Here is a 27,053-nt window from a genome sequence, read left to right as displayed (position 1 = left end):
TCTAAATACACAGAACCATATAGCAATTTTGGGCATAATTATTTCGGGGCTTCATAATTCAGTGTATGAATTGTTGAACTCTTGTCATAATTTCTCTCTTTGAAAGCACAGTGTTAAAAATGGACGAACAAAATTGTTCGAACATAAATAAAAGATATGCAAAGGAAAAAAGACTAGCAACTTACAGAGTAATTCTGTTATTTTCTGTTCATAACCATTGACAAAATGTGGGTATCCAGCATGGCCAGTGATTCCTAGCAGAGCCTTAAGAAAACCAAGAGCAAACTGATCCCTCTGCCAGCTGGTGAGAACCTTCAAGCCCATCAGTATAAGCCGACTGATGTCACCTCCCTGCTTTCCTCAGTTACTCGCTAGGAGCCTGTTGCTGTATATTTTTTTTCTTCAGCACAGCTAAATAATTCATCAGGGCAGGGCGTTTTGTGAGCAGGCCAGACTGCAGGCATCAGGCCAAGACCAAGGTCGCCATGGAGACCTACATGCAGCTTCATCCCCGGACCCTCCCTTGCCGAGAGAGCCTATGAAAAACGGCATCAGCTGAGCAGCCGTGCTCATTTCAGCAGTGAACAATAGGTATAATAAAAACAAAAAAGCAGCAGCAAAATAAGGATATAAAAGCATCTGCTGTAACTGCGTTGAAAGATTTAAATGACAAATGACTCATTAAGCAGTTCCTATTTGCACGGATACAACTATTATTTTACATGACAGAAGTACTAACATCCCTTTATTAGTAAGAGCTATTGCTGCTCTTCGACCAGACAGATTATCCTATACATTGCAGATGGCAAATTATTAAAGATGCATGCTCTTTTGTGTTACTAAAATACAGTTGTAGGGGTAAAATGGAATCCTAACACAGAAATAAGATTTATTGCTTAGATTGCCTTTACCCTCTCACATTATACGTAGTTGCTGCAGAATACTGATTTCCAGAGTTCTCTCATCATTCTTTAAAAAGACAGGCATATTTATTATAAGCAAAAAAAAAAAAACAGGAGTCAGAAATGCAAAAAATTATATCAAAGAGGAAAAACGCATTTGAACTGTATTTATGGAAGTGTTGTTTTATTTCTCAATTAATGTTTTTCATGAACATGAAAACAACATTTTTGTACACTTTAACAGTGAAAAAATGAAAATGTATTCTGAATTATTTATAGTAGATCAGCTTAACTTTCTAACTTGCGTTCTTTCATTTTTGCCTGCTGCATATTGCTGTTCTTTGACTATCTTGCTCTCCAGGCACCTGTTATTAGACATTACCGTATTTTATTACCCAAAAACATCTGCAAAGCGAGGGCCTGGTCATGTTTTAATTAGATATATAAAGTACAAGCCTTAAAACAAACTATATTCTGCAACCTCCTAGTATGAAATTCTTGATTTTTTTTTTCTCACTTCTAATGCTGTTTATTCCAGAAACTGTATAAAACCACTCCCGCTAGCACATTCCTACATCCTCAAGCTTACGTGTTTATTGGAAAAAGCGATTCTGCAGAATGCTGACTATATATATAACCTTTGCAAGCCGCAGTGTGCTCTCTATAGGTGATAATGGGAAAATTTACAGTGCAAGACCACAAGCGCGTAAGGCAGAGGACCACATGACTTCTGTGCGGTAACCCTGAAACTAAAAGAAGAGCATCTCCGACTGCTTTTCCTGGAAGGTCCTCATAGAGCACCCCTTTGCCTCCAAATATACACTCATGTTAGGGCTGCAGAAACCTGAATGGACCAATCCCATTACGTTTTTTCTCTATGATTGCCAATCTCCACCCTCTGCTTAGGCTCAATGATGTCTAGCAATATTCTTGTCTATTGCTTCCCCTTCCAGATTCTTGGTTTACTAAAAACTGTAGTCAAAGTATAGCAGGTCTGAGCGGACACAATAGACCTCTTCTCATTTCTGATACTCCCACAGAGATTCTCAATGTTCAAATAAAAGTTCATAAACAGAAGCCCCACAACATCTTGCAGCAGTGTCCCCACTGGCAACTGCATGTAGGTAGGCCATATAGAATTTGGGACCAATTTCTCCCGAGGTAAAGCTGAGAGATGGGAACTGGAGATCAGTGCACTTGAAAAAATCTGAGAAGCTAAAATTCAGGCAACCCCTGATTTCAGAACCACCAATCCCAGTCCACCCACCAAAACACAAGGAACTGATGTGTCTTTTGTCTTTGTTGTATAATTATGAAGGAGGTAAAAGAGTTCAAAAATATACCTTTTTAGGTTTTAGAGATTAATTTTTTTTTCCCCCAATATAATCTTTTGGCATGAAATGATCCAGAAATCCAGGTACTAACATGTGACTGTTACCGTCACATATTTTGTGGACAGAAGGCATGTGGGACATCTTTTCACTATTTCATCACACAGAGAACAAAAGTTCCCTTGTCTAGAAAGAGACTGCTAAATCACAAAAAAAAAAAATCTCTGCTGATGCTCGGAAGCACTGTAGACAGAAAATTAGAACAAGTAGAGTCCCTGTGCTCAATTATGAAATGGTAAAAAAATCAAAGGTTAAAGCCCTGCAGCTCAGGTAGGGATAGCATGATCTATTGCTGGAGGCCCAAACTCCGCTACAGGAGGAGGGCAGACCTCCGGGTGGAGTTTTCATTCTTGATGATCTAACTGCAGGCTTCTAAGCCAGCTGGCCATTACATTTATTTTCCATTGGATTTGACAGGTCTGGTCTGCCTCCAAGGCTGCACGCAGAACAGCCTGAGTATCATGGATCTGAAGACCTCATTATGAATTTGTAAAAAATCCAGATACAGTAACACAAACACCAGCAAGTGTTGGACAGCTGAGGAAATGTGCTGAAGGATTCTGATGCCCACGCTGATTTTATATGGACTAGAAGAGAGTTAGTTCTGCTTCAGCCTTCACGTAATGCCAGAACCAGGGCTTTTATCCTCTCCTGAACATATATAGCTTGAGAAAAGTTGCTATTCATCTGCCTTAAATTGATCCATTGTTTCATGAATATTGCACTTACACTCCTGTAAATCCTTGCAGCTATTGATGTTAATAAATCTCTTTGGTTTTTACAAACTGTTACTTGTAAAAAGAAAAAGAAAAAATATATATATAGCCTAATTCGCTTTATTTGTAAAATGTGCAAAGAAAAGGGATAAATGAGAGCTGCTTGATGCATTTTTCCTCTAGAACACAGCATAAGTGGACACAGGGAAAAGTATAAAAAGAGCAATTACCGTGAAAACTTGCTAGAAACATTGTTAGAGATGGATTCAGGGGCTGCCGATGGGACAGGTTGTTGTAATGAAGGCCATAAAGAAAAATCATATTTCCTGATATACAGTTTCTTGTTTTGTTATCACGATCATATGGGACATAGAGGACATCGGAAATGGGTTCTTTTGGACTTGGGTTTTAGCTACTGGCCTGCTTTTTCAGTCTTCTGCATACAGGAGTCCTACAGTGGACATAAATGTCATGTACAGGGCTTTGGATCCTTCTAACGCAGAAGAAGGGAGAGAAACAGTTGTTCACATGAGTTGCACTAAATTTCATATTGTCCCAAAGCAATTTCCTCTTTCTTCTGTGTGCTCTTAGAGGGAGGGAAAAACAGGATAGAAAGTACAAGCCCTTGTCCTCTGCCATGGGAAGACACGCCTTTAAACAAAGAGAGGCCATTTTGTCCTTTCTTTCGGATTGCTTGGGTCTCTTAGCATCTCCTGGTTCCTTTAGCATCCCTTGTGCACTCTGCAGTCAGTTATTTGATCCACATTTCTTCTTATCCTGTGTAACCCTTCTAGGGAGTGTGGCTTACAAGCTGGTGTACAAAGGATTTTTAAGCTCATTATTAGAAGAATGTGGGACATAGTGGTCTGACACCACTTTTCCAAAGTTATTAATCACGACGTCTGATTCTGGCTCTTGCAGTGATGTTTGGGCAGATTAACTGACGTCAGTTTCCTCATCCGTATAGTATGTATCCTAGAAAAATCCCATTTGACAAAGAAAGAATGCATACTGCTGTCAAAGGTCTGTTGAAGTTTCACAAGGCTACAATGGTACTAACATACTAGTACCAACAAGCATAAAGCATTGGGGCTCACCTTCAATCACACAGATCAAATCATCAAACATCCCACTTACACCTGAACGGGTATATATGAGGAAGCCTTCCGGAGCAAGAACTTTTGGATCCATACCATGATGCCTTAATGACTTTACAGACAAACCACAGATAACTCCTATGGCATGTGATAAATCCATAGGAATCTCCAGGGGTGGTGGGCTTTTACTGAATGGGATGTTTAAACAAAGAGTGAGCATGTGTAGAACGTGAGAGCAGTACAGATTGGAGACTCAAAAAGAACGACAGGGTTGCGGCAGAGTGACTGAAAAGTCTGCCTAGAGTGATGACTAATATTTTCCAGCATATATATACAAGGTTTCAATAAATGTCCTATAAAGTGCTACAGAAAGTGCAGAGATAATGTTTTTACACTGCATTATTGTCGTTGTGAGAATTTGTTTGCTGATGTTTGTCAGGCATTTTGAACAAGGGCACATTTATACGCAGTAATAATAAAATAGAGTCATATTTAGCTGCTAGGCAACTATGGAAGAATGTAAGGCTCTTCCTCCAGACTACCACCACAACTTCACTTCATCTTGACACCCCATATTTCTTCCTATGCACTTGGACACCTATGCTTTGGTTCCACTACTTTAATTGCTGTACTGCTTTTGGCTGGGATAGTGTTAAGTTTCTGCATAGTAGCTTGTACCATACTATGCTTTGAATTTGTGATGAAAACAGTGTTGATAACATAGGGAGGTTTTAGTTATTGCTGAGCAGTGCTCACACAGTGTCAAGGTCTTTTCTGCTTTTCAGGATGCCCCACTAGCAAGCAGGCTGGTGCACAAAAAGTTGGGAAGGGACACAGCCAGGAGAGCTGACCCCAAATGACCAAAAGGATATTCCACACCATATGTCATCATGCTCAGCAATAAAAGCTGAGGGAAGGAGAAGGGGTGACATTCGGAGTTGCGGCTTTTGTCTTCCCAAGTAACCGTTACACGTGGTGGAGCCCTGCTTTCCTGGAGATGGCTGAACATCTGCCTGCGTATGGGAAGTAGTGAATGAAGTCCTTATTTAGCTTTGTTTGCCTGCACAGCTTTTGCTTTACCTATTAAACTGTCTTTATCTCAACCCACGTGTTTTCTCACTTCTACCCTTCCGATTCTCTCCCCCATCCCACTGGGGGGAAAGTGAGCCAGTGGCTGAGTGGGGCTCAGCTGCCTACTCAGATTAAGCCATGACAATTGCGTAACAAAATGCTAGGCTGACTAGCAAAATGAAATATAGTAAAATGGACTTCCCAGTTAGTAAGGGACCTCCCCTAGGTATCTAAGGAAAAGGAGTAAAGTGATGAAGGTCTGGATCTACACATACTCATTTTCTGTCTTTGGATATGGGGATTTTTGGGTCAGGCTGTTGGGAGCCCCGTTAAGAACCCTTAACTAGCAGGCAAAGCAGGTAGAATCAATGGTAGTTTCAGGATATCTATTGTTTCACTCTATACTGTAGGACAGATGTGCCTTGCATATCACAAACAGTATCACAGATCTATATGTCACTATAGTGACATATGAGCATTTCATATATTTTAAAAGAAACATTTTACTTGGTGCTCGGCCAAAGAAAGGAGGAGTGACACAGCTAATGCCAATGGAGTGGCACTGGTGCAATATCACACGCTTTCCTCCTCCACATGGAAGGGAAATGCAAATAATTTGTCCCAGTACGTAGTTCAAGCAAAGAGGCTAGGTCAAAGCAGCAACATTTACACCTTGTTCTGCTGGTGATCACTCAGACTAATTTTGAGAGAGAATAATTTCAAGTCGATGCAGAAATTATGTCCTCATTTTACATCATGATGAAACGTAAGAAAAATATTTCTAGTGATCTGGTATATATCTACCTGGTACATACAGGTAAGTTAAACATATTGATAATCATCACAAGTCCCTTTTTTCTGTAAGTGGCTTAAACTTGATAATTGTCCAACACCTTATTCAAAGGACCCTTAGCTAAGCGTCTCCCAGTTCAAGTATTTGCATTGCCTCATTTAATATTTTGTTGTATTAACTTTTTCTAAATAAAATAAAAGGAATCAGTCTTGATGACTTGAAGCTACTTTGCCAAGCACACAAGAAACGTTTCTGGAAAATTATCGGCCACTTTATCATTCTACAAGCAATACTCCCCTGAATTACAGTCACCCCATAGTCTCCAGCGTTCAACCAATAGCACTGATGTTAGCAAGAGCTAACCCCACGAGTGAAGTACAGAGCAAAAGCAACATGAATCATTCCAGCTGGTGACAGGGGATGCCACGGCTTCAGACATAGTCCCCTCGTACTTGAACTGAAAGCTTTGTAAGAGAAGTGCTCCAGGTGAAACCACAGCCACACACAGGTCAGAGTAAAACTCCCATTAATTTTAGTCAGGACACAATTTCACTGTAGGAATTTCATTGTCCCCAGTCTTGCTGTATTTTCAATATCCTTTCTTCTACTTAGAATAAAGAAGTGAAGTTAAAAAGGCGAGAGGAAGCACCATATGTTATATGGTAATAACTGTATTTACATAAAGAACAAGGGAGGATCTGAAGAACTGCAACCCAGTAACTCTGACTTCACTTTTAGGACAGAAATTGGAAAGTCTTGCTATGGCCTCATTTACAAACCTTTAAAACTGTATGCTGCATAGACCAGCCAGAGTAAATCAAACTCATAAAAAAACTACACATGCCAAATTCACTGCATGTATTGCTGATACGACAGAGGATAAACATGACACAATGAACATTTTATTTATCCCGATTTCAAATCAGTTAATGCTGCATCACACAAGGTCAGACATTAGAAAAGTTGCTCAAACAGATTAAGAATTGGCTTACAAAATGAGAATGGAGGGTGCCAGATCAAGAGAAAACATTTGACTTGTGTACGAGTAATAAACACAATAGGTATCAATAGCTCAATTTTGTTTACACAGTTTATACTGAAGACGGTATTTCAGAGGGTATCAGAGGAGGCTAATAATATCAATGACAAAAAGCCACTCTGGGCTTTCTCCTTTTCAAGACATTGAATGGTCTAGTTTCCCTAAACACAGTTCTCAATAGTATGCTTTCCCAGATCAAGGCTGAAGTCCCCTGCTATGTGCCAGACTGAGCTTTATAAAGAGAAATGCAAAGGAAAAAAGCAGAGGAAGGCTCATTTTTCCCCATCCAAGTACTACTCTGAATGTGGTCTTAAAGGCTAATAATGCTAGATCATTGCTGCTACAGGAGTTCAGAGAGCTGCCAGTACATAACACAAGTTGATCATCCCAGTTCAGTTCCCAAAAATACAGTTCAAACCAATTGTCAGTGGCGTTCTTCCTTGACAGTCCCAGGAAGTACCAAACAATGAAGGAGCCTTGGAAAGTTCTCTTGACTTACCTCACCTTCAGTACAGGAGACGCCAAGCACCGGTTGCTTTTGCCTGAATCATATAAACACCTGCATACACCCGTCCACACCCTGCAAAGGGGCCTTTGGTTTTCTTAGCAAAGGGGACATGTTTTCCAGCAAAATTCCATCCACTGTGAAACTTTATCCGGACATACGGACCTGATTGTGAGGCAACACCATAACATTTGCACAATCCACAGTCTGCAACCTTAATGGAAGTTTGTAATGCGGAACTGCAAACATATTAACTGCAGGGAAGCATTTCACAAAGGCCAACTGTGTAGGTCATGATCAGAGGTAACAATTAATGTTTCTGCTTCAGCTGACTCTATTCTCTCACCTAGAGACTTTCTCCAGCTCGGGTTTGATCAACTTTGGGTTACAGCATTGGGTAACTTGCCCTGTCGTTAGCCATTCTAGAGACAACGATGGGAAAAAGCATGTCTGGCTCCTCAACAGTCACACAACCAAGAAAAACACGATCGTAAGAAAGCAGAGATTCAAAAGAAATACCATGCAGGGCAGACAAACAAAGTGTTCACTCTCAATGTATGCAACAAATGGCAATAAAACTACTTCAGGCTTTTGAAGGCATATCTTCTAGATCATACATAAAACTTGACTGAGCCCTGGCCCAATACACCAGTATAACCCTACTGCAGACTGATACTAAATAAAGCTTAATCCTGAAGTCTTCAAATCTGGTTAAATTCTCCTTCTACCATAGAAGCGTCTGGGGCTAACCTTTGTCTGTGGTGCCTGGATGACGCAAGTCCAAGGAAAATACTGATATTCAAAAACAAAGTGTCTGTCATCAAATTTTTTTGAGAGAAACTGCAACAAATGGCAACAAGGACATCGATGTTCTGGACCTTTCCCCTTCACATCTCATCTGAACAGAGTGAATCACCACAAGGGACAAATCAGGATCTGTTCATTTAAGAACAATCACAAAAAAGACTGGTTGTGTCTAAATTAATGTGCCTGAGACCATTCTCCAGCACGAAAAAATTACTGGCACAACAGCTCACCTCCGTACTGTTAAACACACAGAGTGCCTGAATTCGGATCCTTCAGGAGGTTGCCCCAGTCAGTAAGAGTGCTAGCTGGTCCATTCTGAAACCACGCCTAAAACAATTTCACTGCATGGACAGATGAGTTCAGTGCCTGAAGACTTCTCTGGCATTGCTTAGCATACCAATATAGACAGAGTTACTCTGATACCGAATTTTACACTTTTTGAAACGTGATATGTTATTTTGAAACTTAACTCCTGCAAATTAACTTGCCATTAGCTTGGTATCTTGCATCAAGCAAATCAACAGGTGAAAGAGACAGAAGTTCCACATGATATGAAAACTCATCCAAACCTTATCAGTTTACCATCTGTGCTGGAAATTTCTCAACATAATTAAAGATACTGAAGACTTATACCAGTTTCAGTTAGGTCTCTAACGCAGCAATTTAAACTGTATTGGCACTTTTACATAGAGCTGTCCAGAAAACCTGCAAAACCAGTTTTATTATTTTAATATATTACACAGAAACACAGTCAGATCTCTTTCAAAATTCTTCCAATACTGTGTTCATTCAGCATAAACCCATGCGGCGTAACTTGAAACTCACAGTGAACTCAAGGAATACCTTCTTGTACAGACTCTGCTTCACTTTATGTAAGACAAGGGTTTTATGGTCATCTGGGACTGCGTTTCAAATGCTTTTTTGTCTCCAACAGTAATGTGATTAGGGCTTTACATCCAAGCTGGACACAATGAGTTAAATTCATCCCACTATCTTTAGAGAGACCCTTTGTGGGACTACACCTCAAAAGCTGAATCTAACCCCATTACTACAAGCAGAGAGGAATGCCTGAAGGGATTACCTCCCCTGTTCTTTCAAACCCTTGTTTGAAAACAAAACATCCACTACGTTTATCTGGCATATAACATCATGTTTCTGGTTAGCTCTTACTTAGAAATTCATGACTTGCTGTCTCCTTTCTACCCAAGCAATGTTTTCTGAATCGTAGGAAGGGAATGAGGTGGCTGATTTAAAATACCCCCCCCATTATAAACATTACGGACCCCGCTATTTGCACTCTTGAACAAGCAGTATCCCTATTGCCACGTCTTCCAAAGGCCATCCTCTGGTTTTCAACTACTCGTTATGAAGTGAATTACTATGGGAATTCTGAAGTTTAAATTTATATTGTTAGGCAATCAACTGTCTATCATGTTGTGTTGTCCCCCCTCCAATCAATAGCTATTGAATATGTATCAATCACCAGCATTTTTCTCATGAAAATAATATCTAAGTAGTCAGTTTCTAAGCAGTCCTGTCTTCTTAAATTTCATGTATCTCAATCAAAGTGAAACTAAACAAAACAAAAAACCAAAACAATATAAAAAGAAAGACAAAAAAACATCTTATTACATAGGAGGGAAGATTTATATTATCTAAATATTCATCTAAAAATTCATTTATATTATTTAAATACTACCACCTAAATTAACCTCCTTAGTTCACAAATTATTGTTAGTTTATGACTAAAAGTACATGTCACTACTGACTTGTCACACACTTATTTTACATACTTTTATATATATAAGTCACGCACACTTATTTTGATATACTGCTTTTGGAGGTCTAATCTTGAACCTCTAGGACATTGGTCCTACCTCACTACAACTCTATTTGTCTGTCACATATGCTACAAAATACCAAGTTAAGAGTACAAAATGACAAACTTAGTTTAAAAGCACTAAAATCTGTGCTTTTCTTCTCCTCTTAGAGAAATCGCAGTACCTATAAAACCAAAAGCTAAATTTCTAGAGAACTACCCAGTCCCTGCTGCTGTAGACAATCAGTAGCTATGTCGCCGAATCAAACTTAGGCATCTCCCATGGTCAAGCAAATAGTGATGCACCAGGCCAGCCACTTAGCCACTGTTAAACAGTTTAATAATGTTATGCAATTTGTATAATGTTAGTAATTTATCATCATATAGTGAAAGACAGTGTGTGTCAGCAGTTAGAAGTACTTTGACCTTTTCAAGTGGCAAGTTTTAACAGCAGCAAAAATAGCAGCAAATATAATTTTGAAGACAACCAAAACTGAAAAGAGGTTTGAATTGAGCGCTGTGGCTAGTGCTAGATATGCCTCATCTTAACATTTGTTATGTTTCCTGAAGACTTGGCTTACTGGATATAATGAAAATACTCAGTTTCTTCTTTAACTCTGAATTTTCCATCCTTGTTTCAGGAAAAAAAAAAACAAAGAGGGAAAAAAAAAAGAAGACATGAACCCAAAAGCTCAAGAAACAGAAGACAACCAAAAATATTCCAAAAGCGTTTTTATGATTACCAAACCAGTCTGGTTGATTCCACAGGTCTTATTCACGATTGTCAGCATTGAATTAAACGTTATTTGAAAAAGAGACTTTCACACATGGTACCTGAGGAGTGGAAGTGACAAAAAGCAATGAAGCGGAGAACTCAAGTGATGCAATATAGGCCACATTTTTGGTTTAATGCAATAGCTATAGAGTTCTTAAGGTGGACAGACTAATGCAGAAGAATAAACATTACAGTCCATGGCTGTCAGTAGAGCCATCAGCCTCACTGAATGAGGAAAATCACTGTTAGACTGAGGGTAGAAGACAAGGAAGGAATCCAGTCCTTTACTTCTGATGAGAGAAGTTACACTATGTAAGCCCTTTCATTAAATAGTTAGATCCCATCTCAAACCAAGTTTAATTTTTCTCCCCTACATCCCCCCCCCACTATTCTTTCTGGCAAGTGGTTCCAGAATACCATTCCTCTAACAATTTTAAACTTTCTTCTAACTAGAAGATTCAGTTTATGCATAGATAGTGTGTCTGCACTTTTTTTTATAACGATTTTATCCCTTATGTACAGGTTAAGTCTATGGATTTACACACCAATATTTATCTTACATATTTAATATATACATGCTCTTAATTTACTCAGTCAAAATGTTTGGCAATTCAGTGCTTTTCAAACAGCTTGGAGCAAAATCTTGTACCCAATGAAATTAATGGCACATTTGGACCAATTCCATGAAGTTAGAATCCCATCACAGTTTTCCAATCAAGACCACCAAGCAGAGATATCTTATGAGGATAATAAATACATAAGTAAAGAAATAACAGTTATGTAAAAGAAAATAGATCAAATATGCGTGAATTCCCTTCTTCTTTCTGTCTCTAAAGTTTCTTCTTATCACTGAAACATGGGTATAGTGCATGAGGTTCAAAAAAAAAAAAAAAAGCAAGCATGGAGCACTCTCCATTTCTATACAAATCTGAAGGCTGTTGACTTCTTTCAACAACTCTGTGAATTCTTTGTGCCAAAGGAAAAAAATAAACAATTTTTGGTTTTTAGTAATACTTTACCAAACACCACTACACAATTTTCAACTATGCATGTAGCTGTTTTATTTCTAAAAACAAGGTAACACCTACAAAGCCCTTGCACTGTAGGACATTTAAAGTTTAAAGTCCCACTCTGTCCTTTTCCAGTTAACATGCTAAAACTAACTGGCATGATGAATTTCTCTATTGTATTAGAGTTGGAACATGAGAAAGGTTATAGTAGCTTTAGGCTCTCCTTTCCTTAGTCACTTATAACTTTTACAAAACATCACAGAATGTATTGTTCTAACATTTTTAAAGCCTAGTTTCACCTTAAGAATCATTTCCTCTGCTGCTGAAAATTTAAAGGAGGAAGGGAATATTCACAAAGACATTAAAAAACCCTTTTAATGAAATGGAATCTTTATTTTGAGCAAAGCTAAAGAAAGAACATACTTCTATAGAATCCAAATCTTTTGGTCCAAATTAAATTGACATCATCTCCTTAGAAAGATCTTGCATGTAGAGAAAATTTCTGTAATATCTCAGTGGAAAAGGCATCTAAGCAATTAATCTATGAAGAACAATGACTCTATCTTTATCTGACTGCTGGGACAAAAAGTGAATTCTCTTGGCAGCCAGGAAAAATGATGGGATTATTCACAAAGGAACTAAAATACTGTTTTTTTCTCTAAATGAGCCTGTCAGCGCAAAACAATAGAGTAGAGCTAAATATTCAAAGGAAGCTCTTCTGGAATAAAAGATTGCAGATATATCACTCTTCCTTCTCACATGCAGACCTAAAAATCAACAGCAGATCTAGTCTCTCTTTAATTACACGATAGCAGAAAACTCATTTGAATAGTACATCAGGTAGCATACTCAGGTATTTCCAATTTTGGACTTATAAATAAGTAACGATACGAATATAAGCTGGCCAGTAACACTCTTATTCTGATCCAGTTAATTTCACAGTTCTGAAGACCTAAAGCAAGTATTGTAAATAATGGGGGGGGGGGGGGGAATCAATGAAATTACGCACCTACCAATGATGAGATCTAAATTGTGGTATTAGCACAGAAATGTAAATTTCTGTTGAATTAATCCACATTTTACTTTACATAACAAAAGTAGTTGAAAACACAGCTAATTATTAGTGAGGGCCCAGGGCTCTTACCCAAAGAAATTATTAAAATGTCATTTTTATTTTTATCTTCTTGGTGATTGTCTATCAGACAATAGACATTTAGCAAGCTTATTCTTCTAAAATATATTTTCTAATTACTTACTTCTTATAAAAATACTTAACATTCTGTTCTCTCCTCTCAAAGGCAATAAATAGCTGTTTAGAGGTTTGCATATTTAGGAAAGAAAGACAGCCTTTACAAATATTTATGGTAAGTCATCAAATAATGGTCAGAATCACTAAGTTTATTTGAAGTATTTGCTGTAAGTTAGGTAAAATTTTACACAGATTTAAACAGGCCCAGGCCTGGTCTCGTTAAGGTTGAAGGCAAAGCTGCCTTGTTGGCAATGGAGAAATGTTGTATTCTTTATACCCCTAACTAAATACTTAAAATACCTAAGATCTAAAGATGTAAGAAAGTGCTAGCCTCTTGCGCCAACGGATAAATGTGTTTAATAACATGCAGGGCACCAGAGTGACAGGATAAAAATTGTAGTACCATAAAAATGGAGTTCTGCTCTTGATTTTCTCAGTAGTACAGGTGTCCGGTGTGATCTGAGATGATCTACACCATCCAGGGGATGACAGATACATCATCGGACCTTTAGGAGGCCCAGGCTTTTGTGGAACATTATCTAGAGGCCAAGCAAGTTAGACCACTGCCTACACGTCATCAGGAATGTAGACAAGTGTAAGGAATCCCACCATTGCAGAGGGAAAGGATTCAACCCCAAATTACGACATCTGAATGCCAGTGATTACCTGGGGGAGCCTCATAGATATACATGTCTCAACACCCTCCACCATCACTTACAATTTGGAACAGGCTTCAGATACCTAAACAAGTGTGTAGTGTCATCTGAGATGACTTAGGACACACAGCCTGGCTTCCTGTTGCTAGCCTAAAAAGATGAAGCTTTCGTAGGTCCCATGTTATTTCTGTCAGCCAAGGGCACCTTAAATGGTGGTGGATGCCTACACGTAATCAACCCAATCACGCTACTACTCAATACCAATAGTAGAGTCCAGAAAAAAGATTCAACTCACTGTGATACAGACAATAACTGGATGGTCAGCTGAATTAGTCTCTCTCTTTCATTGACTTCAGGGAGCAGACTGTTATTAATATAAAGGAAACACGTACAGCACATTTGAACACCTAAATTTAAGTACTATTCTCTCAAACTGAATCCCTTTCCCAATCTAACCCTGCAGCTTGCACACTTGCTGGGAAATATACCTCATGCAAATCACCCTGCACAAATCTCATCATCAGGATGTAGATCAGCAAACAAATTCCACCTTCCCACATAAAATAACTTGAGATCCTTGTTTTGCAAGTGTTGCATAACGTGCAAAGCTGGACATTATGATAGCTCATACGTGCCAGTGTCATGAACATCTTTAAGTCTGTGTTTGTGACCCCACTAATGATGTAATATGTGAAATTCCAAAGTAAGATTTTTTTAACAGAGCGTAGTATCTAGATATCCATAACGCTCCTACTAATATCCAATTTTATTCACTAGGTAGTAATACTTAAATAGAACAAGGCATGGTACTTAGATAAAATCATCATAAACTAGTCAAGCCCTCCTGAGACAGTGTCAGCGATCCATACACATCTACATATCTTTTAAAATCAGGCAGTGTAAGTCCATTACAACTGCACTAAGAATTTCAAATGGAGTGAAAAATTAAATCAACGCTTCATTTCTCTCTGTCCTACCTGTATTTTTCTTTCTGTAAAGTCAAAGAAATACACCGAATTACCAATCAGTGCATGCCATCTATGCTCATAAACAGCTCCTATCATCCTGGATTACAGAAAAGGCATCACTTTCTGTCAGAAATTGCCTAACCTAAGACAACTTCAAACTGTTGCCAGTAGCCAAAGGAAAACTATACTGAAAAGAATTCTTCCACTGTAGTTTTCCCTACTGTACTTTTACCAGGTTTTTTTTCAACTCCAATTTTGGAATCCACCACTGTGGATTTTAAAACTTGACTTGACAAAACTCCGGCAAATATACCATAGTTAGCAATCCTTCACTGGCAGAGAAGTAGGCTTTTGATAAATCTTTCCCATCTCTAACATCTCTGATTCTATGGTGCAATAACGACTGATGATTTTCCTTGGCTGCAGGCAATGGTCTGTAGGAAGACAAGCTGAGGGGAAAGAAAAGAAAAAAAAAAAGGGGGAAGAAGAAAAAACAAAGATGAAAACAAGAGATAAGAAAAAAGAAGCAAGGAAATTAAAAGTAAGGAAGAAAGTGGGAAGAAGGAAGGAAGTTCATAAGGTGAACTCGTAGTACAGGAACACTGATTTACTTTCCACTTCTATCATACTTAACATGTCAGCACAGCAAATCTCTTATTTCCCCCGCGCCTCATCCTCCCACCATTAACATTCAGGGGTATGTGAGCAGCATGTCTGCCTATTAGTGGTGTCTAATAAAAAACATTAATACCTGGAGCAGTGGAAGGCCAGTCTTTTATTGTATTTCATAAAAATCCACAAATAGTCAGACAAAAAAGGAGAAGCTTAGGTACTGTGATTACAAGGCAACATGAATGTTTTCGGAACAATTTACTTAATAGTACATTTATTCAAAAATAGAAGAATTTTTAATTTTGCATTGTGTAACGTTAACAATTTGATCCAAAGTCCATTTTATTTGTTAAGAATTTTGCATTTATTTAAAAACATTTTGAAGCAGACTATTTGTTTTCATATTTGGGTAACAAAAATTATCTTATTCAAACTTTCATTCTGAAAGAGAACATGATAATCTATCTTCAGTCATCTAATGACATCCCTTATTTAATCCCACTGACAGTGTTCTCTGCCAAGTTTTGGTACTTACAATTAAAAAAAAAACAGAACTAAACTAAAAAACCACCAGGGTTTGAAGAGTTATAGACAAGTTTTTCACCTTTTCTGCTCTGATACCTGACTCTTGAACATAGTCACTACTTGAATGATTACACAGATGATCAAATTGGAATGCTCTATTTATATATATTTTATGATCTCCCACTACTACTTTTTATCAAGAGAAAAAAAAAAAAATGAAACAGTCCTGAGACAAATGAATGATGAAGATATATTGCTGGCTCTTTTACATCACTTCTCTTGTTCTTGACATGTATTGGAAAAGGCAGTAAATACTCTTCAATTAGTCCAATTCACATTTGTTACAATTACAGAGATGGTTACAAAGATGGATAAACTATGATGTGATTGATTTGAAGACTCATGATGGAACTGGACACACAGCCCAGATCTCCAGCCCCCAAGAGCAATGCCTCGGTACTCACATCACCTCCTTTTTCCCACATATTTAAAAATACATGCAACAGAGAAAGAGATCATAAAGACCTTTCCAAAGCTGACATTCCTTGTACAAGCAATGAAGGACGGAAATATCAGAATCCAGCACTTCATAATCAATAAGGAAAATCAAAAAATGGACCACAGTCCTGGGTTGTGGTTTGTTTTTTTTATTTTTTAAAATACATACAAGTAATGAGAGAGAAAAAAAAAGCCTCGCTTGCCAAGACCAAAATCATGCTAAACAATTAGCAATATTATACTATTACGTCTAGTAATAATCATAGATTTTATTGTGTGGAAGACAGATCATTTCTTTTCCTTGCAATTAAATGTATTATTACTATTCTGTATGGCATGTAAACCACGACATGTAAACAAACACAATCTGTCAATTTCTCTGCAAAGACAGTGGGTCAAAGCAATTTCCTAGAAGAGCATCACGCAACCAACATCTGAGGTAAGAAAGAAAAATATGACAGGATCATCACCTTCAGATCCAGATGCAGTACAAAAAGGAAGCAATTTCCTCTTTGGTGCACTTTGTAAATATCCAGTGATATCCATTTAAAGGAAGTATGTTCCTTCCCATTGAAAGGGACGCTTGTTTTTCTGTTTTTCTATCTAAGTTTTCAAGAAATTGATAATTTTCCGTCTACCTTTCAGCTGGTATTTTTCTGAAAAGGGAAGTCTCCCCCTTGCCAACCTGTATTTCACACTTGTAAGTGGAGATGTGATTACATGTCAGCAAAAATGAACAGGAACAATGAAATAAAACAACTGTTTCTCTACAAGATCACGAGGAAAAAAAATAATAAAGACCAGATTTCCTGAGGTTAGCATTTTTTTTCAAATCATCTATACAACTGTGAAACCAGTTCAATTGTTTCGTAAAAGGTAAAAACACATGACAGCATCTTCATGTATTACAGACACGTCATATGAGTGGGAAAAGCTGATGAAAATCAATATAGATTTGTCTGACAGCAGTTAGTTTGCCCCCCATAACCACAGCCCAGTATGAAGAGTTCTGGTGAGTTAACACAGTCAGAAACTCAGAGTGGAGGGCATCAGTCCTAGAGGGACATTTTTTCCCCAAGCTCTGAGTGGTCCGGTACAGAGGCAAAGCCACTACTGCCAAGAGGTAGCAGCAGACAGACAAATCTACTTCCACCCTGGCCCTACAGTGACAGATGTTCTTTTAAGGTGCAGCTTTAAGGAACTTGTTCCAACATTCCTCCCAATGGACCGAGATCCCTTCTACGAATGCTCCACAGCACAACAGCCCCATTCCACACTGCTATTCCACACAAGGGTCAATCACAATATGATCCATAAATAATCAACACAAAAGGCAAAATGTTTTTCATCCACAGTCACAAAACAATTGTCAAATAATATGCTTTATGAATGTTTTCTCACAGTGTAATAAAACCTGCTATTGTTCTACAGAGAGAAAGCACCAAGTGACTTTAATTTTCTACATAGCTATCGCGGCCCATTGCTTCAGCTGCACATCCCCTGTCGCAGCAGTTTTAATCCCGGAATTTTAAACCCCTTTTCCAACACTGGGTTCAAGCCTCAGCACTTGAGATTGGATTGCTTACTGCTAAGCACTGAAATTAACATGGGATAAGTTTCCGCAGGCCCTGAAGCCTTGATCTTGAAATTAACAGGAGATTTTAAGCATGACAAAAACACCTGAACAAGCCCCTAAGTCAATTAGGTGCTGTAATACCTCAAAAGGTATGCCAGGAACATTATGATCACAGCTGAAGTGCAGATAACTCCTCAGCTGGTATAAACCAGCTGTTAATAAGTAGAGAAACATTGTACCAGCAGTTTCAGTTAATAAGTAAAACTATAGAAATATTATTTTTTTCCCCTTTCTGTAATTTATGTCAATTTTAATTCATCACAGAAATAAATTGTTACCACTTAATTGCTCTTACTGTACAGCAAAGATGCTTATAATGAATGATGATAAGCAGGAACATGAATGAACAGTTGCCAGGCAACCAATAAATAAAGGTTCCAAATAGCATGACCTCTCTTTAAAGGATAAAGCTCTAATCATAATTATTTTTCAAATCCATTTCAGTGCCAACTAAAATCATGTTTGCAGCACTAATCCTGGTCTTCCTCATACAAAATGAAACCAAATCTGTCATTTGACATATCACAGATAACAAATTAAACAAACTCAACCTGCTCCCTCAGATTACGGTCAATAATAGTGTAGTTTGAGGACAGCAAACAGGTTAGACAAAGAACTGGAATCCAAAATTAGAGAGGTGAGAAGGATTAAGCAATTTAAAAAGGGTAATTAAAACATATTTTGTTAAAAAAAGTCATATTGTTACTTTAAGGATCTTCAAAAAGCATCAACACCGAGTCCTCCAGTGTTTAACTCCACAAAATGATCATTTGGTAAAGTAGAAGGATGAGACAGACTTTAAAATACTGGAAACAGATGTGGTTTGAAATGTTTTAAAATCTATAATACCACATTCTCTCTTTATAAACTCTTACAACTCAGTCTTGCCGAGTGCATAAGCAGAGCTGAGGTGCCTAGAGCAAGCACTGACCTTTCAGATGGATTCAAATAAAACTGACAAAGAGCAGCATAAATCTTAAACCAGTTAAAGAACACAGTATATCCACTCTGAAGAAACAATGAATGGTTATGCAGGAGTTTTACATTATGCCTTCTGAATAATGGAAGGGGGAGAGCTTGGGCTTGTTCAGGGCTTTTTGGTGGGCTAATAAATTGTGTACTTGTTTAAGTAAGATCTCATGTCAGAAAATATTAGGAACACATCTTTTGGTATGTTTATCTTATGCTACATAAGGTGATTACATAAATCTCTTTATTTAACCATTTTATTTCTTTTCTTTAGTAGGATTGAGAATCACTAATAGCTGTGATGCTTAAACACTAAATAGTCAAAAATAAGATGAACTACAATTATAAACAAATATGTCTTGCACCTAAGGTCCAACATACTATGACAATTGTGAACTCATAAGAACTGGGACAATCTTTTCAATCCATCTTTGAGCAAAATACAGGCAACAGAATGCGTGAACTTCCCTGCAACATTATCAGCATAAAAACAATCTCATACTTTATAGTAGAAAGCTGATCTACTGGAATTTTTGTAAACAGGAATTATTGTTTAAATTACAGCAGAAAATGCACTCTGTCAACTAGTAGTCTCCACATATATTTCTTCATATCAAATGAGAGGCAGTTCATTATACAGTAGCTTTCTATGAACAGAAAAGTATTCTATTGCCTATCAGACACATAACCTTCCAATTATTTTCCTTATGTAGATGTATCTGCTCATCAGAAGCCTTTACAGGAGGCTTTCTATGTATCTGTATTTTGTCAATAAGCAAATAGGAAATACATCACATTACACCTGTATTGTTATTGACTAATATTTCACCCACTAACCACCTCCACCAACTGATTCAATAACTCCTCTCCATGCTTCTAATAATTTCAGTTTGAACTTCTTGTTCTAACAAAAATCCAATTCATTCAGTTGATACCTTACACAAGAGTGAGATTCAGAATTCAAATAACTGAGATTCATGCGTGCTGACTGCAACTAAAAACAATGCAGAAGATCCTGTAAATTCCTTTTAGGACACATGGCAAAACCAAAACCACCTTGATTGCTTCTGCATAGATTTGAGCTTGAATTTTAACAAATTATAAAAATACTGTGCTGTGCTTGCAAACCTGAAAACCAAGGCCACTAGTTGAAAAGTGCGAAAAGGTGATATTGGAGGATTTTTTCCCCTCCCAAATGTTTGCTCATTTTCAAATACCAGCTGAAGAATTAAACTGGTCTGGTTTTATGCTTAGAAGACCCAAAGCCTACGGAAGAAAAGGTCATGCATTACCATTCAGCAGGAGCTGGAGGCTAATTGTAATGTTTATTAACAATGAAAACAATGGGGTTCTCAGACACTTACTACCATGGAGGAAACTGATGGTATTTTTCTGAAGTTTGGATTCCACTGCATTTTGTTCCACAATATGCAATTTAACTGTCCCACCTCTGAAAATGGGAGGAGAGAAAAGACTGTATTGTTTTCCAGCACTGCTCACACTAAGAGTCACTTTAAGATCTCCCCTTGGGACTAAAGTCTATAAATTTAGCATTAGAAGAAGGAAAATAGAGCATAACTGCCAGCTTGAGGAGAGAGACGATGAAGCATGCTCTCTCTCTAGTGTTTCCCCCATCACAGATACAGTCAATGAAACTAGATGCAATTCTAAAAACACCTCTTTGCTCAACAGGACTTACGCAGATACTCAGCTGAGTAAGAGTAGGCAGTATTAGGATTCGGAGATTAATCTTATTCTAGATTCATGCTGATCCTGTTTTCTGACCAAGGTATTCTTGTTTCAATAACCATTTTTCCCTTAACAGAATGGTGACATTGTTTTTCAATATTTTTTCTATTGAATATTTAATAGTAAATTAAATATACACATACTTACTATTTAAATATACACATAAACTAATGGATAACATTAGAATGTAAACTCTCAGGATAATACCAGCTCAAATAGTACAATATTATTGTTTTTAGGAAAACATAAATATATATGTAGTCTATATAGATGATACTTGTGAAAGACCATCTACAGACACTTCCAACAACAGACAAGGGAGTTATCTTTGAGCAACACAAGATATTATTACTGTAGTGAGGAACCCAGCCAGGGAGTCACAGGGAAGTTGGCTGCTCTATCATTTTTCAGTAACAAATTATCTTTTGTGTGTTTGTTTCAGTTTTACATTTAAAATGTTCTTTTAATAACTATTACTCCATTCGCTATCTCACTGAAGGGCATCTCCCTCTGCTAGTGTACAGAAATAGTTGAAAATTGTAGAAAAAATCTACATTGATGGACACATTCTTCCATTAATGCACTTACTCATTGAAGTTATCATTTTGGACCAATAGTTCAGCACTGAGAAGAGGGAGCTAGCAGTGTAGTCCTTAGATTTTCCCATGATGTCAGAAACAAAGTCTCATAAAAAATGCCACTGGGAATCAGTGAACTTTGAAAGTTAATGCCAAAATCTCCCTCCACATAAGACTATGCGAATCTTAAACTTCATCATGATTACTTAAACCATCAATCTACAATCATCTCTCACACAGCTTTACCACAAAGCTCTGACTGACTCAGAGTGCAAGTGTGCCCCTCCTGAGTGCCGTACTCCATGATCTGAGTCCTACTCGGCTACATCGATTACATGAAATACTACATCCATGAACACATTTCAAGATTGACAATTCAGCTGTCATCAGACACTTGAGGACTTCACCCATGTAGATGTTTGGTTAAAAGAAATTTTACAGAGGGACAATGAAATTACAAGGAACAGCTCATACTACAAGGAACAGTTCATACAATCTTGCAAACTTCAGCTTTGTGTTCTTCTTTTAAAAGACAGCATTATTATTTAATATCTTTGAGCTACAGTAATATTGCCTAAGAATTGCTGTGGCTCACAGCCCAACAAACCTGCATTGAAACAAACAAACCAAAAAATCCAACACTACTACACGGATTTTGCTTCTCAATCAGGTATGTGGATTAAATGAGAAAGAACAACAAGAGGAAATAAATGATCCCTGCATTTTATAATGTTCAACTAGTATTATCTGTACTTTATTTAGAGAGAAGAAAGAATGAAAAAAAACCAAACAAAAGCATCTTTTCAGTGACGTTTCATTCAACTACATGTACACCACTTCTTTCCTGAATCCTACTTTGCATATTTATTCTTATCGTTCTAAGAAATATTTGTCCTATTTTCACAATTTACTATTATGTACAACCATTTTATGCACTTGTGCTGACTGGGAGGATTGTACAGCACAATACATACATGCTGTTGCCAAGTCCTTTGCCTCAAATTTCCCACGCTTTTAGCCTTTGCTGTTCCCAACAAAAAGAAATTTTCAGCGCTATCCAAACAATGTGAACATGACAGTGGCTGTTCTGGGGCAAATCTCAGGTCCATTTAGCCCAATGACAGTGGTCAAAGTCAGTGATCTGGGGAAAAGCCCTGTATTAGGACTCTTAAATACTAGAGTAATTCCCTGGAACACTCTTCTGGCTCGCAGCAATCTGTGGCTCAAAGACTTAATTACAAAAAGAGACTCGGAGTGCTGGCATATGACAACATGCTGTTTCAGAAGGGCTGGGAGGCAGAACAGGAGATGGCATATTTCAAAAGCAAAAAATATGTGCCCTCATCACACACACACGTTACTTCATTCCCCCCAACAGTGTTTCTTGCTCCTGATATTGCCTCTGCCCTCAAAATGTGCTGGTTTCCATATGGAAGAGGTGGCAAAACTGCAAGTGTTTCCCTTCTTTCCTCATAAAACCTCCTTCTGACTGGAGCTGGCCTCCTGTTCATATTCCACTTGACTAAACCAATCTTTTTCTCCTCCCACACTAGCTCCATCTGCCGCCTGTCTCTCCAGCAGAGCCAGATGCCAGCAAAGCAGACTACTGTGGGAGGAGAAAGTTCTGTCGCTGGAATTTCTTCCCTACACCCTGCAGGGGGCCAGTCTATGAAGCCTGGAGAGGAGACCCGAGAGCAACTTCCTCTCTTCCACGCTGTTTTCCCCTGCTCATCAGTAAAGAAGGCAACTGAGGACATGGGCAAAAGATGGATAAAACTTCACGTGCACTCTGAAATTTGCAACTTTAATATTTATATGGCAAAAGTCTCACAGTTGTACTCCAGACTCAAGCACGGTACACACCGCATAAACATTTAAGAAGTCATGAGTCCTTCCTCAAAGAGCTTACACTCAAACAGAAGCAGTCATGCACATTTGTGATAAGGAACGAACAAGAGTGACTACAGTATAGATGACAGAGAAAAAAAAAAGACTACGATTTATAATGAGGAGAGATCTTAATGACGGAGTAAAAAGACAATACTTTCCGGAGAGATACAAGTCAGAGAGAGAAGCTATAGATGTTGCTGTTAAGCTGAGGGGAGAATTGCATGTGGCAAGGGAAACTGCCTGTAGAGAGTGAAAGACTAGAATGAAAGCAGACATGGGGAAAGAAAAAGTGATTTTTTATTCGTTTGAGGCAATCTTGCATGAGGCAGATGGAGAAGTAGTACAGGTAAGAACTTTTAGACAAAAAGGGAGACAGTCAAGGGACGGAGGAGCATCTGCAGGAGCACCAGAGCCGGTGGCAAGAATGTGTCACTGAGTGAGAACAAGAGCTCATATAAAAAAAGCAAGTGTGCATATGTGAGAGACGGAGGAAACGAGACTTCATTTCTCTGAGAGAAAGAATTGTGGGAACCCAGGAGACAAGAGAGACTAGAAACAAGAACGAGGGAAGGTGGTGTATGGGTGCAGCAGAAAGTTTGGAGTGGGGCTGGCAGGACAGGAGAAAGTGAAGGAACACAGGGATCTAACAGAAAAAACAGAATTATGTATTAGAAGTTGAAAGAGCACATATAAATTAAAGAGACGCATAACAAGAAAGATGAAGAAGTTGAATAGACAGGGAAAGGAAGAGGGAAATACACACATCATACTGAAACAGATTAAGAAAAAGGAGAACGAATGGAGTGACAGGAGGAGGAAAAAGGAGGAAAGAATATATGCAAGGATGATAAAGTCAGTAAAGGAACATTAGTTAATAGAAGGCATTATGTAAAAACATCATACGAGAAAACTGGGAGTGTATAGAAGAGTGACTGGAAATGGATGTCCACTGAATTCTCGCTGTCACTGTAAACTCTTAGGGTATGCCACATCTATGTATCCCCACATTTTAATCTTCAGTTGGAAAAATTCTGTTTCCTGGTCCTCCACACCCTCTAACTTTTGCGCTGTAGTTGCACCTTTATGTCGTTTGTTTCACTGTTTCTAGTGGCAACTCTTTTTGTTACGTTTAAATGGGGAAAAGACGGTATTTGGTCAAATACTCTACCACAAAGAAACGTGCTAAAATCTCAAGTTTCCTTTCCCCTGTCCCCATAACACTCTTTCATTCATTCTTCTTCTAAAAAAAAAAAAAAAAAGAAAAAAAAAGAAAAAAAAAAAAGGCTGGGGAAACTCAGCCGTGCAGCGGTATGTGAAGTCCAAGATATTCCCAGAGCCTTCCCACTTCGCCCCAAGTTCCCCCTGTGCCCGGGCTGGGGGTTTCCCGTCCCCCGCGGGCGGCCGGGGCTGCTCCGCGCCGCCGGTACCGGCGGGGATCTCCGCCTGAAACGCATCCATCAGGCGGGGGAACTGAGGGAGGGGAGGTAGCTACCGGCTGCTGGAAAGCCGACACAGACTGGCTGCTGGGAGACATGGCTGGCTGGCTATTTGGTTTTATTTTATTTAGGGGATATAAAAGAAAAGGAGAAGAGGGGAAAAGGGGGGGGGGGGGGGGGGGAGGGAGAGGGGGAAGCACACACGCTCGCAGTCGCAGACGGCTGATCTTACCTCCACATTGAAATACTGCTCCGCTTTGCACACTGTAGCACATAAAATCCAAAGGAAGGTTTGCAAGAAAAACACCCTGGACTGAGACACGAAATCCAACCGGCTTCCAGTGCTGAATGCGAGTACGATCATAGTGAACTGTGCTTCAGTGGATGGAAGATCTCTTTCTCTCTCTTTCTCCCTCTCTTTGCCTTAAACAAATAGACAAACAAACCGACCCCCCCCCCCGTGCCGGTGAAGAGCCCGTAGCGCAGGTTCACCCACAGCAGGGGAGGAGGAGGAGCAGACACTTCACAGCACAGGCGGCGGCGGGGTCAGCTCTCGCTCATCCTCACCGCCAGTCCCGTAAGGAGGGAATGTGGCGTCCGAGTGCAGCCGCAGCTCCTGCACGACTCCTCTCTGCCCAGCAGCACCAACCGCCTCCCCGTGTCCTCCTCCTCCTCCTCCCTCCCTCCTCCTCCCTCTCTCCTCCTCCTCCCTCTCCTCCTCCCTCTCCTCCTCCTCCTCCTCTCTTGCCTCCTCCCCTTCTGCCTCCTCCCGGGGAAGACCGGCCTGCCCGGCGGCTCGGCTCGGCTCGGCTCGGCTCGGCTCGGCTCGGCTCGGCTCGGCTCGGCTCGGCTCGGCTCGGCTCGGCTCGGCTCGGCTCGGCTCGGCTCGGCTCGGCTCGCCCCCCCGCCGCTCCCCTGCACTCCAGAACGTTCAGCCGGGACCCGCGCAGCCCCGCCCCGTCGCCCTCTTAAAGGCGACGGGCCCTGCCGCGCCTCTGCCGCCGCTCGGACGCGCTGCGCGGGTTGGCGGCCCGCTGCCGCCGCGAGCGGCTGTCGGAGGGCGGCTGCCCACCTGGGAGGAGCGTCTGGCCCTTCCTCACACGAACGTACCGAACCAGCCGCCCAAGGGCCGAGTCCGCCGGGAGGGCGGGGCCTCCATCCCCTCCTCCCGGAGGAGAGGTCGGGTGTCCCTCAGCCTCGGCGTCACCCCGCCGCCGCCGAGGGGCCGGGGACCCGCGGCTCCCCTCAGCCCCGGTTCGTCGGAGCGGGCCCTGCTGTGGTGCCGGGAACCGCGGCGACGGAGGAGCGCTCGGTGAGAGCGGCAAATTAAAGCGGCTGGAGGGTGGCCGAGGCGGAGAGATGGAGGGCCCTGACCGGGATGCCGCCCTGCCGTTAGGGTGACCCCGAGAGATTTGTTCTTTCCGCCGCTCGGACGAAAGTCCCCAGTCACTGCTGGCAAAGTTCACAGAAAGTGAGGGCCGTGGTTGATTGACGGTGGTACAAACAAGCCAGACAAAACCCGGGCATTGGGGTGATTGGAATTCTTATTTTAAGGTGCCCAAATATATGGTCACCCATTTAAGGGAAAACAATGTGTGAAATACATACAGCATAGACAAACTTTATGCTGATGTTCAAAAGGCCTTGTGATTATGGCAGATAAACTACTCGTGCAGTGATCTTATGGTTATTGGAACATTTTATGCAGCCCTTTGATACGTTATCCAGTCAAAGGAAGGTGAGACAATCCACAACATTAGTGAGACAAGCTATTGCAATAATGCATCTTGAGGGGAAAAAAGAGAGGAAAAGAAAAAGAAGCAGGCTTAATGAAAAAAAGAAGCAATTTTAAATTTCTGAGGTTTCACAAATTTATCTTATTTTTACTTGTTTGGCTATCAAAAAAAGGTGCAAGGATACGTGATCGTGATACAAAACAGCCTGGAAATAAAAGACATACCTGACAAACGAAATCTTTTTACTCAGATAGTTGAGGTCAATGGCCAAAATTAAAACACGTGCAGATTAGATGTATAAAATTTTGACAGCACCTAGCAGTAGGATGTAGGAATGTGGCAGGTTCTACATCATTTTGTATCTTAAGAGTAAGGCAGTTATCTCTGAAGAAGTCATGTTCTGCGTCACGAAAAGTAATGGTATTTAGCAGAATTCCTTATGTGATATACTTTTTTCATGTTAACTGCTTGATCTTAAAGGCATTTTCTGTTCAGATTGTTAGGATGTGAATAATGAAATCATGAAATTGAGAGCTGGCAGCAAGCTAGAAGAACCTGTTAGCACTTTGGTGGCCAGTATTGGAAGTCAAAATGATCTTAACAAATTAAAGAAATGTCTTGGAACC

The 27,053-nt window shown here is 39.7% G+C and overlaps 1 protein-coding gene across 1 annotated transcript in view; it reads right to left on the bottom strand.

Annotated features, from left to right (window-relative positions):
- MMP16 (matrix metallopeptidase 16) overlaps window positions 1-25,316 on the bottom strand; it is a 196,414-nt gene extending 171,098 nt beyond the window's left edge. Inside the window, exon 1 of the mRNA XM_054191367.1 lies at window positions 24,924-25,316. Coding sequence (XP_054047342.1) covers window positions 24,924-25,055 — 132 coding nt within the window. The 5' untranslated portion in view covers window positions 25,056-25,316. The remainder of the gene's footprint in view (window positions 1-24,923) is intronic.
- Between the last annotated feature and the right edge of the window lie 1,737 nt (window positions 25,317-27,053).

Source organism: Rissa tridactyla, chromosome 2 (genome assembly GCF_028500815.1).
Source record: "Rissa tridactyla isolate bRisTri1 chromosome 2, bRisTri1.patW.cur.20221130, whole genome shotgun sequence".
Classification (NCBI taxonomy): Eukaryota; Metazoa; Chordata; class Aves; order Charadriiformes; family Laridae; genus Rissa; species Rissa tridactyla.
Note: the sequence above shows the minus strand (reverse complement) of the source record. Positions and strands in the feature narration are given on the sequence as shown.